Here is a 13,858-nt window from a genome sequence, read left to right as displayed (position 1 = left end):
ATGACCAATAAAGCTACTCTTTCACTGTAAAGCTGAGTTTATATTGCACTATATATTAAAATATTAAGTCTCTTTCTGTCCTTCCTGAGTCTGCACTGTCACTTCATTCACATTAAGGAGAGCAACACAATTATGAATACACTGAAGTGGTTTGAATAAATGAGGCTACTCATGTAAAGAATGGGAGGGAGAGCGAGTGTGTGAGTGAGAGACAGAGAGAGGCAGAGACGGAAAGAGAGAGAGAGAGCATATGATCGATGATGGTCATCACATCAAGTCTGCGAGGGTGCTGGGCCGCGAGGGGATAAAATTCACTCTGAGACAGGATTTAAGACCTCCAGTTTTTCCGAGGAGATAAATTGAAATTCCTGACCCTGTAACTCATTTCAAAATGTATTTCTGAACAGCTCGTAATGGTTTTGATATGTGCAGGTCTGCTTACTCTAAACAAATCTGGTCAGAATGCTCAGTAAGATTTTCCCTTTACATGAACACTGCTAATATATTCACATTCAGTGTTTCCTGTGTAACAAGAGGTTTGCCGTGGGGGCAATGTTAACCAGGGGAGGAAGTCACCAAGGCATTGGATAATGCCTACTATACACCAGAAGACTTTGAAAAGACTTTAAAAGACTTAAGTCTGACACCCTCTTACATCTACAGACAATGTGTCATAAGTCACTGAGTTTAGTCACAGACTATAAGATTTTGCAAAGACCAGGGATCTTGCAGGGTCACTGTTTGCAAGACTGCAACTAGATTCATTTTGAGATTATTTCCCATCCTGCTCCTGGTGGAAAGTTACAAGAAGAAAAACTGTTGAACAACAGAGCAGAAGCAGAAGTCGCTTTTGGCCACAGCTGCCCTGAAAAAACTTCTTAAAAACAAGCCAAAAAGAAAATGTAAATCAATTAATTCATTCAGTCATGACTGAACAACACCTGTGAAGAGAAACAACAGATGCTACACACTGATTGTTCCTGTTTCTTAGATCATATCAGGTAAGACAATCACATTTCAAAAGGTGTCATCCTGTACTAGAAAGAAGCCTTAAATTTCAAGGTTCTCCAGGATGCATGGGAAAATTAGCCATTATTACAGCTTTAAAACAGCTTTACAGTTTATACAGCTGCCCACAGAAACCACCTTCAACCATTAACTATCTGGACACAGCACTTTCAGCTGCTGGATGTTGGAATATTTGTTTGGAAACTGCATGAAATACAGTAGAAACAGCAGCAACCTGGATAATTATACAAAGGCAGAAAGTCACAGGTTTAACTCCTCCAACTGGCCTGAAATCATGTTTGTAAAAGCAGTGGATACACTGCGGACACACAGCAGCTGACAGAAAGAAGAGGTCATATTATACAGAGAAATATGAACTTTTTCTGAGTGAATAAATGTTAATGTGACTTATAAAAATGGAACCTAAGGGCAACGAGAATGCTGAGCTTTAAAGTTTCACCAGGAGTCATTAATAACACCATCAAGCACATCATGTTTAATTAGGAAAGTAGTTTAAAAACACACACACAAAGGGCAACCATTTACTGCATAGTGCCGTTAGAAACTGAGTACAATTAGCCGGATCAGCCACCGTCAGTAAATCAATACAAACACACATTATTAGAATGTAAACCATTAATCAAACCAATAACTAACAGTAGTCGACGTCAGACAACCTTATCATACTTTAGCAGTTACCTAGTGTTTCTGTAGTGTTGACATAACCTTAAAAAATATAAATATTAGCAGTTTGAATTAAACTGAAGCTCCCTGTGCTCTCTGGGGAAAATATTACACCAAACTCCCTTTAAGAAATAGGACATTAACAATTCCTCCATACATGTCTGCAAAAACACATAACGCTAGAGATAAAAAGGGTGTCATATGTTCACAGTCTTCTTGTCAATTCGGCATCAATATATATATATAAAGATAAACAGTATTTGTGCCTCCAGCCTCCGTTGGTTAGCTGCGCTGTTTTAGTGGGAGGAGACTGTGGGAAGGAGACGTGAACCGTTTCAAAAATTCAGATTTTTCACTAAAATATGCGCTGCTTTGTGGATCAGATACACGCTGAGTTAAACACAGACTCATAACACTTAATTCACTGTCTATCGTGTGTGTGTGAGATGGTATTTGAGGAGGTTTTTTTCGTTTGTTACCCTAGTAACTAGTACCCAGTTTGCTGCTTCCCATTTGGTGCTGGAGAGAACCAGAAACTTCTGATATTATTAAACATTTGATTTTATCGGATCATCAAGACGAGATGACTGATTGCGGAATGTTTTGTTTTCTTTTGTGATTTTTTTTGCCGTGGTGGCAAAGATTTTGTTGTGGTGTCCCGTTTATCGGGTGTTGACACACTTTTAGCCGCGTAATATGTCTTTGGTATCTTTGACAAATAAGCCATTTGAAGATGTCACCTTTGGCTCTAGGATTTAATGAACATTTTTTAACTATTCATTAACTATTCATTAACGATTCATAAACGATTCATTGAAACAATACACAGATTAACCTGAAATCATAGTTTGTTGCAAACATACAGTCACACAATGACTGTAGGACACTAACTTTCCTGTGTTTTCCTCATCATTCCTACACCTATCGCAGTTGTGGCAATTTCAATTATCCTCCTCTTCCTCTTTTTCTCTTGCCCTCCTTTCCCTCCAAACTGAAGCGGCTGTCATTCGCCGTGTGTTTCCTGCCTACCGTTCGGCTGATAGTCCTCCTCTTTCTCTCTGTGGTCCAACTCCCTCATGGTGCTTCCCTCCACGCTGCACTAGTTTCTGGGCATTTTATGGAGAACACACCACACAACACAACACAACAGCTGCTAATCCTCAGAGGATACTGTACTATATGTGTGCATGTGTTTGTTGGTGTGTCTGTGTGTGTGTGTGCATTAGTTTAGTGTGTATAATGATGACAGGTGGCCAGCTCCTGCAGCAATTAATTAACGCAGCTTTTATCAGAGCTATTGACTCTGGTGAAAGAAGCATGCCTTTCGAAAACACTTAAATTTGTCTAGAATGAACACTTAGACCAGTGAAAATAATCAGCTGAATATTAATTTCTTGTTTGACTCTTTTTTCCATTCAATCTATCATTCATTTATTCACTCACATGCTCTTATCATTGTTCAGCTATTATGCTGACTCACTGACATCTTGAAGCAGTCAGTTGCACACACACACACACACACACACACACACACACACACCATGACTCAGCCCTCATAGGTTTTAGGCCTCCACTATGGCAGCTGGATAGTGAAAAAAAAAGAGATTTATTTTTTGTGAGTGCACACTAATGCATAAATCTTTATGTTAGAGAGTGTGCCTTTTCAGTTTCTCTCTCTCTGTTTTTGACTTTTAATGTCCACTGCTGCCCTTTTTTTTTTAACTATATTGCATGTTTTTACATTACAAATTATAGGTTTTGTCACTTGTTTCATTCATCCTGCCATATTTATACATTTTACTATAGGCATAACCAAAGAAATGAAAAAAAAAGGAAAAGATGTAAGGGGGTCCTGCAGTATATTTTACTGTTCCACTCCATCTATTTCCGTGACCCATTTCCTCCAGTTCCTTTTAAATTCCTCCTCTCTGTTTCTCAGCTTATAAGTGATTCTTTCATTTCTTTGATCTCTTCGACTGTTAGTTCCAGGTGTTAATAGATGGCGGTTTAACGTCCAGCCAATTCTGTGTGACTTGTTTTAATGTGGCTCTGCGTATTATTGTATACAGATATTTTTCTCCTTCCCTCTCTATTTCTAATGGGATGGTACCTAATATAATATTGGACGGTTGCTTCTTTAAATGAAAAATGTTTGTGACTTTCTCCTGAACTTCCCCCCCTAAAACGTTTTCAACACTGGGCAGAAATGAAAAATGTGTGCATGGTTTGCTTCTGTTCCACACATTCCCTCCAGCATTCACCACTGCCTGGTAGACTTTGATATGATTTTTGGTGTTACAAAAAGCCTCATGTTAATTTTCCAGGCGAATTCTTTCCAATATTTTGATTGTGTTGTCTTGAAAATTCTTTTACAGGCTTCTTTCCAATCTTACAAAACTGTTTCCCCATTTCTCTTTGGTGTCCGCATGTACCTTTGTTTCTTGTCGGATTTTATACAGTTTTGAGATTTTACTATTTTCACTCATGTTTATAAATTCCAGTAACCCATGCATTCTCTGACTCTATTTTCTCTCTGCCATTTCATGAGATAGCTCCTTATTTGTAAATATTTAAAGAAATTGTTACCTATTAAATTTAGTTGCTAATGTTTCAAATGAGTCTATCATATTATTTGTAATTATCTATGAATACATTTGTAATCCCTATCCTGCCTCTTTTAGTAATTTATCCAGATCACTCACCATCTCTCTCAAATATTTGCCTTCTTTGTCAAGTTTATATACTTAACAATATGCCTCCAATTTATAAATGTATTTTCTACGCATCTATTATTTCTGTTGTATTTTTGCAGTAGGCTAGTGTTCCAAATTCTATTAGTGTTGATTGTTTTTCTATTAGTTTCCATTTAGTTTTGACTCCATTATTCATCCATTTCATTATTATATCTACTTACGTAGCATGAAAATAGATTAATAAATCTGGAAAGCTAAGCCCGCCCTTTTCATTAAATTGGGTTAGCATACTAAGTCTTTTATACTTCCATATATAATTCGAAAGCATTTTTAAATCTAGTATGTGGAATTGGTATTGGTAAGGTTTGAAATAACAATTGTTGAAGAATCATAATTTTCACAATTTCTACTCCACTCAGTACTGATTCTGTTACCATTTTCCATCTGTTGAAGTCTTGGCTCAATTTATTTTCCAAAACTTGGTAATTATCTCTATACAGGGTTTTTATGTCTCCAGTAAGAGATTCCCAAATATTTAATTTTCTTTAAATCCCATTTCAATCTATATCTATCTTTGAGTTCTGGTGATATCTGTTTTCTATGTTAGTGATTCACATTTATTTTCATTTAATTTATCGCCTGACTACTTGATGTATTCTGAGATTGTTTCCATTAAGTTTGGTAAAGATTGATCTGAGGATGTTAAGTAAATGATCACATCGTCTGCATATAATTCCAGTTTATGTTGTTCTTCTTTTATACTTACATCTTTAGTGTTGTTATTTTTCCTGCCTCTATACAAATTGCAAATATAATTGAGAGAGAGCTGGTGAGAGAGGGTTTGAAAATCTTCTGGACAGTCTGCCATTAACGTTTACTCTAGACATTGTATTTTTTATACATTCCTTGGAGCTACATACAAAACTGTTCCTGGAAGCCAAATCTACTTACAATCTCACACATAAATGGCCGCAACACTTGGTCATAGGCTTTCTCTGCATCTAATATTAAAAGTAAAAGTTTTGTTATTATTCTGTGCATAGTCTATTATATTTAAAATCCATCTAATATTATCTGACAACAGCCTACTGGGTACACTCTCAGAACAGATGTGTTAAAAATGTGTTCATTTTTTAAACACACCAGCATGTCTAGTTAAGGACAACACATTTTGTGTTGCTTTCAACACAATCAGTCTGTTAGCACATCTAACACATTTCAAATATTTCAACACAGATGTGTTAAAAATAACACAGTGGTCCTGTTCACACCTGGCATTAAAATGTGTCTTGGGTGATCCGCTCACAAGTGGACAGCTCTAAGTACAGGTGTCAACACACCCAATACTCATTGAGATAAGATCATTCAGACCACATTCGGAGGTGGTCTGGGCCGCATGTGGCCACATTCTTTTAGCAGTGTGTACGCAATGTGTCCTGGGCCACACTGAAGAACTGCATACTCAACTGACGTCCTCTGTGTAAGCACGTACTCATTGGCACTACAATGACGTCATATTAACATGCAGAAGAAGAAGAAGAGGAAGAAGAAGAAACAACAGGCAAAATTAATTGTCATGGATGGATTACATATGAAACACGCTGTCTGATTTCCATTTGGGCCGAAGAGTCAGTACAACAAAAACTGGATGATTCATATCGCAAGTGGGTGACTTATGAGGAAACACCTCAAGAATGCTTTCAGAAAAGCCAAGAACTCAAACAACAAGTCCAGTAGGAACAGGATAAGCTGTCCGTTTTGTGAGGAATTGGACAGGGTGCTAGGAGACCAACCATCATTCTGTCCTGGTGGTGACGTGTTGGACTCCGAGCTCAACAACCAAGAGCTTCTTTTCAATTCCATGATGGATGCCACTGTAGATGTAGCAGTCATGATGGACAACAGTACGCCTGCTGAAACAGACGGTGACGATGGCAACAGTGATGGTATGTACCTAGTTTGAGAAATTAACTTGTATTATATTAAAATGCATTCAACAATCTGACCTTAGTCCTAACGTTATGAATGTGGTTAATGTTAGTGTGTGGTTATTGTTTTCAAGCTAACATACCCTTTACGTTAGCAGCTGGGGCTGCATGCATGTATACATGTATCTGACATATGTGCATGTATATACACCACACGCTATCTATGTATATGTATAATAGTATAAGTAATATATAAAATATAACATGTACGTATGTAATTTGTGTGTTAGTTAATAGGTTTAGTCTGCTTTTGTCAATTTCACTGTGTAGTTTGTTGAGAAACTTTGAAACACTGTGCTGCATTGTCTTTTTCCACCCAATGAACGCTGGCTATAATGTCTTATTTTTACTTGTATTAGTAGATACTACTGGACCAGATGCTGCTGCTACATCGTCATCATCATCATTATCATCCCAATCCTCCTCCTCCTCCTCCTCTCCATCATCATCATCATTAAAGTGACCGTCTACTTGTCTACAGTGTCCAGACCAGATGGAAGACTAAATTCGAAATGACTTTGGAGGCCTCTTCCAAAGCCATGTGCAACAGCAAGGATGAAGAGGTGCTTCTGCAACGAGCACAGCATGCCCATGAAGAGAAACTGTTTGGGATGCTGATGCAGTCCATTGCATCTCTTTCCTCTACAATGAATTCTGCTTAACGCCCTCCTGGGCAGATGCCCTCTTACCCCTGGTATCAGCCAATGTCACCATCACAGTCTGTCCCCCTTGTCCAACATCCTCACCGCAACACACAGTTGAACCCACCCGGCAGGCAAGCCACTTGGATGCAGACGATAGCCCTCCGTCCTTTACCCTGACCCACCTATAATTTTTTTTTTTGTAAAAGACAATGTGTGAACATTTGTGTGCACTACAGCTTGTAGTGACATTATTGCACATTTTTGATTTTTTTGCTAAATTCATAGTGTGTTTTTGTGCTGCACTGTTACTGTTTTAACATTTTATTTATTTTGTAAAAGACAATGTTTAAAAAATGTTGTGCTCTACAGTATTTGAATAAAAGATCTTAAAAACCTTTTCTTGAATGCGTATTTTTCCCTAGGGTCCCAACCTAAAACTACCAAACAGAGCAAACAAGAGTGCTCATATTTTATCTTGCAAAAGTGAATTTAACCTCCATATTTTTCTTCTTCCTCCATATTAAGGTTTATATTTATGGTCACTGTGGCATGATCTGATAAATCCCTTGTGCCTACTTTGCATGTTTCAAATAACTCTGCTGTTAAGGGAAGTGGTGCAGGCAGACCCAAATACAGGAGACATCAGGCAGAGCAAGGCTGAAGATGAACTTATTTATTCGGGGCTTGTGAAGGCAAAAACAAAGCTGGCAGGTCAAAAGCAAAACAGAACAACGCAGAGCAGAACAAACAGAACAACGCAGAGCAGAACAAACAGAACAACGCAGAGCAGAACAAACAGAACAACGCAGAGCAGAACAAACTGAACAGAGGATCCAACAAAAGGGAACTGAAAACCAGGGATTAAATACAAACAGAACTAATGAGGGAATGGGCAACAGGTGACCAAACTGGGAATAGGCAAGGAGCTGATAGTCTGAGGGAAACACTGGGAGCAGGCTGAAGAGGCTGATACAGAACAGGTGTGTAGATGGCAAAGGAGGGAAACAGAGAGACAAAGAACAGACACGCCCAGTAAAAAAATCAGGAAGACACAGAGAACGGACTAACTAGTAAAGGCAACTAAAATAATTATAATGCCAGAATCTTTTAAAGACACAACTCAAATAAACCTTCTCCTAATCAGTCCAGTCTAAACAACCAGAGGGAAAATTCCAAAACACAGATCTGTACCATTTTACAAAAACGGGTATATCACAACTTGGAATGTGAATTGCTTGATTGCACCTGGCAGCTCAGTGAAACCAGCCTGAAACACATTCACGAAACAATCTGGTAATTTAACAAACATTCTCATACTAAACCAGGTGATTTCAGCTTACACTTCTGTTTGATCTTCCAATAGCATATATATTACAAACTAGGCAGTTAAATGACTGGACGGAGGTTCACTGCAAGGAGCAACAGAATCTCAAGTAGTCCTTAAATATAATCTGGAATTTATCTGTCCTCCTCCCACTCAGTCCAGTTCAACAATCAGAGAAAGAGTCAGAGGGCATCTGTTGGACTGGTGGAGGGACACAGGACAAGGCTGGGACAGAACCAGGACATCTACATCTTTTTTGAACATAAAAAAAGTTCTGTCTAATTTACAATCCGTTGTAAATTGAGAATCTACCTGAATAATATGTATATGCTTGTTTGTTTGGGTTTAGCATCCGCCATGTATCTACTAGTCCAAACTCTGAGATTATTCCCCTTAAAATTGATGATGCTTTGTCAGCTCTATGTGCTTTGTTATTTGAAGAGTCCAATCTGGGACTTAATGTGATATTCAGGTCTCCTCCCATTACAGTAATTTCTCTGCTTTTTGTCATTAATAGTTCAATTATTTCAGACATGAATTCTGGGCCTTTTTCTGGTGCGTAGTATATGTATAAAAAAAGAAACAGTGATTGACTCTATTTGCCAAATACTAAAACGAACCTGTCCTCTTTATCAACAATGTAATTTTCCTCTTTAAAGGCTATGTGTGGTTGTATAATTATGGCTACTCCCCTCTTTTTTGATCCATACTGAACTGAACTGGAGTAAATTAGTCCCTCAATCATTTTACCCAACTTTTTCTTCAGATGGGTTTCTTGAAAGAAGAGCACGTCTCCTTTAGCTTTCTTCAACTGAAGGACAATCTTTTTCCTCTTAATTTTGTTATTTTGCCCATTAACATGAGCTTATTTTCAGCTTTGTCATGTCCCCTGTTTAGAGATTAGCTCGACCTCATTTTGGGTTGTCTTGAGTAGTGAGTTTAGGAGTAGAAAAAAGAATAAGAAGAGAAAAAAAGAAAAAGGAACAAAGGAAAAAACATCTGCACAGGTTCCATTTGTACCAACTTGAGGTGGTGTGTGACTGTAACTGGTCATTGTGGTGCACTGTATCAGCTGCCAATATGTGTTTACATATTAACCAAGAGATCCAGACCAACCCCTAAGAGACGCAATATACTGTATTACATTTTACATTAAAAAAGTACGGCAATGTTGTTAGCATGCTTCCAAAAAGACCTATAGCCCCTTTAATTCCCAATTCTTTAACCTTTCATATATCCTACCCACAAGTATTGTCGTGACTCTTTGATTTACCCTTAATTGTGGTTTAAAGAGTTCCTTATGAATGTTAACCTAAAGTTTGTTTGCCCCATTCTCAACCCATTTTCCACTGTTGCTGAGTGGTTCTCTATTAATTTTCATTCTATTATTTTTTCCTCCTTTTTCACCATTTCCTGTCCTTCTGTTCTCTTCCTCTACACCCCATTAAGTAGCGAGGCCACAGAGAGGAACTGTGTGTGTCCTTCACATGCTACACACCTTAATGGCCTTTGATTAGAAACCATCACAGTCGCTCAACCATCCTATGTGGGCTCTGCCACACAGCCTGTATGTGTGTGTGAGTGTTGGCAATTTTTAGGCGTCTCCCCCTTCTCTCTGAAATACACCTTGTTAACAGGCATTGATTTTAGCTAATGAGCCAGCCATCTCCTGCCCTTCACTTTGCAGCCATAGACAATGGTAACTGTCATCACGAAAGCCGACGATTATTTATCACTCACTCTCTGAAACAAAGTAAAACAACAGCTTCAGTCAGAGACGCTAAAGATAGCAACTGTCCCATCAGTGGGAGGGTTTTTGATCACAAAACCATATTTACTGTATATGTGACTCTGCTTTCTTCCTCACAGTATCAGCGGCCACTCTGAGTCATACACCAAACTGTGCTGTAAGGGCTTCTGCATAGACATCCTGAAGAAGTTGTCTCGCACCATCAAGTTCTCCTATGACCTCTACTTGGTCACCAACGGAAAACATGGCAAGCTGGTCCGTGGGATTTGGAACGGCATGATTGGAGAGGTGAGACTGAGGGCTGAGTTATTTAAAGAATAAATCCCTGTACGCAGCAGCCAGTGTGTGTATAGCTGCTGCATTGAGTCGCGCAGTCTACAGACAATTATTAGAGCAAGGTGTCTCTAAAATGTTCATTCACTGATCTGAAATGTAGCTTAGGGCTATGGCATGCCCTAATTAAATTTAAGGAAAGTTAAGTGTGTATTAGATATTATCCAGAACAGAAGAACAGACTAAAACACTGAAGGTGGAGACTACTTGCAGTAAAAGCACATATTCCTTATTTAAACGCTCAGTTTAATCAACCAAATGAATCCTGTTGAGGAGGAGCTGATAATTCGCTGTAGGTTTTGTCACTACAAGCCATGCACACACAGTTATTTGATCCCTTGTTATTGTGATAAAAAACATATTGATTTGCGTAGAATTACTTTCAAGAACGAACTAGCTTGCTTTGAAAGTTTCCCTCTACTTCCTCATCAAACTGATGTCAGATTTTTAACACATGCCCACAAACAGCCGTCAGTTCTGTAGTCTTTGTTGCTAATTTTGTTCCATGAGTTGTACATGTTGTCCACTTGAATATGTATTTCAGATTGGATTCAAGCTCAAACATGAGCGGATATACAGAGTGAGCTCATCGGGTAGGGGGCCTTAAAGAGACAGGAGCTAAAACAGCCTGTTTCAGACAGAGGCTGAACTGAGGGGCTGCATAAAGGGCCAGTATAAGATAAATAAGGATTTTTTAAAATTTTAAATCATGCAAAGATATTCTAGTAGAGCCCCAGAATATAAATAAAGACCTGGAAACGTACATGATACGCCCCCTTTAAATTAGCTTTAATTCCCATCAAGAGGAAGCAGGATGAGGTGTGGAAACCTGGTGTCTCATGTTTGGGGAGTTTCATGCTTTCATGCCAGTCATAGAACAATTTAAAAAATGATTTAGATAATGGCTGAAATGCATTTTGTGTCTTGGAGCTGAAATACAGCTGTTTTCTGAGCTCCTGAAAAGCCAACATTTTGGAGATTTACTTGTAAAATATGAATTACTATAGCTTTCACACAGATGTAGTGGTATAAGCACCTCAAAGTTGTACCTGTGGACAGTACATGAGTAGATGTTTGTAGTTACTTCCCATTTCTGCACTACAGTACAGTTGGTATTAATGACACATAGTATATTAAGTGACACTGGCCTTGCATGGCTGAGAGTGTTTCTTTGATGGGTTTTATCTAGGTCAGTGGTGTGAGGCCATGTGTACACATATGGAGTGAATACACATGTTCTACACACTAAGCCACATCAAACACAGCTGGATGTGAGAGTGAAACACCTTGAACAGGTGTTCCTCAGGAGAGCCTTCTTGCTTGTGTTTTTGTGCCTTAAAGCACTCTGCTCTGGTTGTGCATCTACAGTAAGTGCGTGTGTTCTCCATTATGACAGAAAGATTTCTCTGCAAAATTCTCTGCTTTGCAGAAAAGCAAGCTTGAGCGCTCCTGAGATGTAGCATTCTCTTGCTCTGGATGTTCAGATGATGAGACAAATATTTTTTCATTCATCTCTGCAGAAAGCCATTATTAGAGTGACGCCTTATAGTGTGGAGCACAAAGTGTGTGCTGCATTGTGGCTTCGATGTTCAAAAAGGATTGCTCATGCAATTCAAAATTTGCTCTCTTTTTAGCAAAGATGAGCTTTGCAGTCTTTTGGGACTCATGGAAAGCAGATTTTGTTGCAATAAAATATACCCATTCAGGTCTATTTTACATAATTTGAAGTATAGTCACCAAAAAAAGCCAGATACAAATACAGAATAAATACAGGAAAGGAAGTTTTATTATTATTATTTTTTTTTTATGACCACTTTGAATTCCTCACTATGCTTTTGCAGTGCTTAATTTTATTTTATTTTCTGTCTCTGTCTTTCCTTTCAGGTTGTGTATAGACGAGCTGACATGGCCATCGGCTCTCTCACTATAAACGAGGAACGTTCGGAAATCATTGACTTCTCAGTGCCGTTTGTTGAGACAGGCATCAGCGTAATGGTAGCCCGCAGCAACGGGACAGTTTCCCCATCTGCCTTTCTCGGTGAGAAAATCAACTGCGTCTTCGAATCCTTTTCAGTTTGATTCTGTTAGTTCAAACGGGTCGTACATCCGTCATCCTGGAGTGTTGTGTGCGTGTTAGCCGTATTGCTGCCACCTTCTTTCTCACCACTTTCTCCCAGGATGGCCTACTTAAACGAGTTCTGTCTCTGCAGACGCTTCAGGAAACTTCCCATTAAGCTTTTATCCCGCCAATAACTGTGGCCTACAACTAAATCCCCTTACGTACTGCACACACACCTAAATCCCTTTTCCAAAACCTCAAACAACGAAATTCATCACAAAATCCTCAACGGTGTATTTCTGTCTTCTCATTTTCACATCAGTCTGGGTTTGTTGCTTTCTCCCTTCCGCTATCCTGCGACCGCACATGGTGACCCCCATCACAGGCTGAGATTTAGAAGCAGGAAGTACAAAAGACTTACTTTAATTCTTCACTTCTTCTCCTCCAGAACCCTACAGCCCAGCAGTTTGGGTCATGATGTTTGTGATGTGCCTGACTGTGGTGGCGGTGACGGTTTTTGTGTTTGAATACTTCAGTCCTGTTGGCTACAACCGTAGTCTGGTGAGCGCCAAAGGTGAGTTTTACACCTATTTGCTTTTCTGTCACAAGTGGAAGTTTTTTCTGAGTGTAGTGGATGATAGGCAAGTAAATAATCACTATTGCATCATCACAACAGAGGGATACAGGACTGCCAGAAAGGCACGCATTCACATCAATTATAGATTGTCAATGTGTTAGCATACTCTGCTTTTTTTAGACTGTAATATGGCAAGCAACTTTAGTACTAGTATTTGTTTGTAACTGGAAAATATCCAGATGGCACACATTCCTATGAATTTAATTACTTTGCGGCCCAGACCTGAAAAAGAAAAAAAAACATCCATCAAATTCACTCTTGCAATTTAACTTGCATCCTACAGAGTATTTTACTGTAATCCTGTGTGCGTGCCACTAAATCCACCCTCATCTGCACATCCTGCAATGTTAAGAGTTCCTCAACAGGATTTTGGGGGTGAGGGCTAATCAATCCCAGAATGCAGCACTGACAGAGCGTGCCTCGTCTCCAGGTCCGAAAGGTCATTTTCCTGTTTTAATTAGCATTCGTCGCTGTGCTAATCGAAGTGTGATTGATGGCGGTGGCACCCTCCGTTGTTGCACATGAGCAACGGTGGCAGAGAGCGATGGAAACGGGCTGAGGCTGTGAAATTGTGCTGCTGTTTGGAAGTTTGCAGAAGGGCATGAGACGGCTCATGAATACTTATACGGTGAACAGTAGATGTATTTTGTTTGATGACAGAACATGTCGAAACAAATATGTGACTTAAAAATCGATCTAGTCAATCCATCTTTGGCAAAAATGTATTAAAGGGTCAGT

The 13,858-nt window shown here is 39.0% G+C and overlaps 1 protein-coding gene across 1 annotated transcript in view; it reads left to right on the top strand.

Moving 5' to 3' along the window:
* LOC137172173 (glutamate receptor ionotropic, NMDA 2C-like) overlaps nt 1–13,858 on the top strand; it is a 68,072-nt gene that overhangs the window by 41,592 nt on the left and 12,622 nt on the right. The window contains exons 9-11 of the mRNA XM_067576461.1: nt 10,211–10,379; nt 12,309–12,462; nt 12,932–13,057. Coding sequence (XP_067432562.1) covers nt 10,211–10,379; nt 12,309–12,462; nt 12,932–13,057 — 449 coding nt within the window. The remainder of the gene's footprint in view (nt 1–10,210; nt 10,380–12,308; nt 12,463–12,931; nt 13,058–13,858) is intronic.

This window comes from Thunnus thynnus, chromosome 20 (genome assembly GCF_963924715.1).
Source record: "Thunnus thynnus chromosome 20, fThuThy2.1, whole genome shotgun sequence".
Lineage (NCBI taxonomy): Eukaryota > Metazoa > Chordata > Actinopteri > Scombriformes > Scombridae > Thunnus > Thunnus thynnus.
Note: the sequence above shows the minus strand (reverse complement) of the source record. Positions and strands in the feature narration are given on the sequence as shown.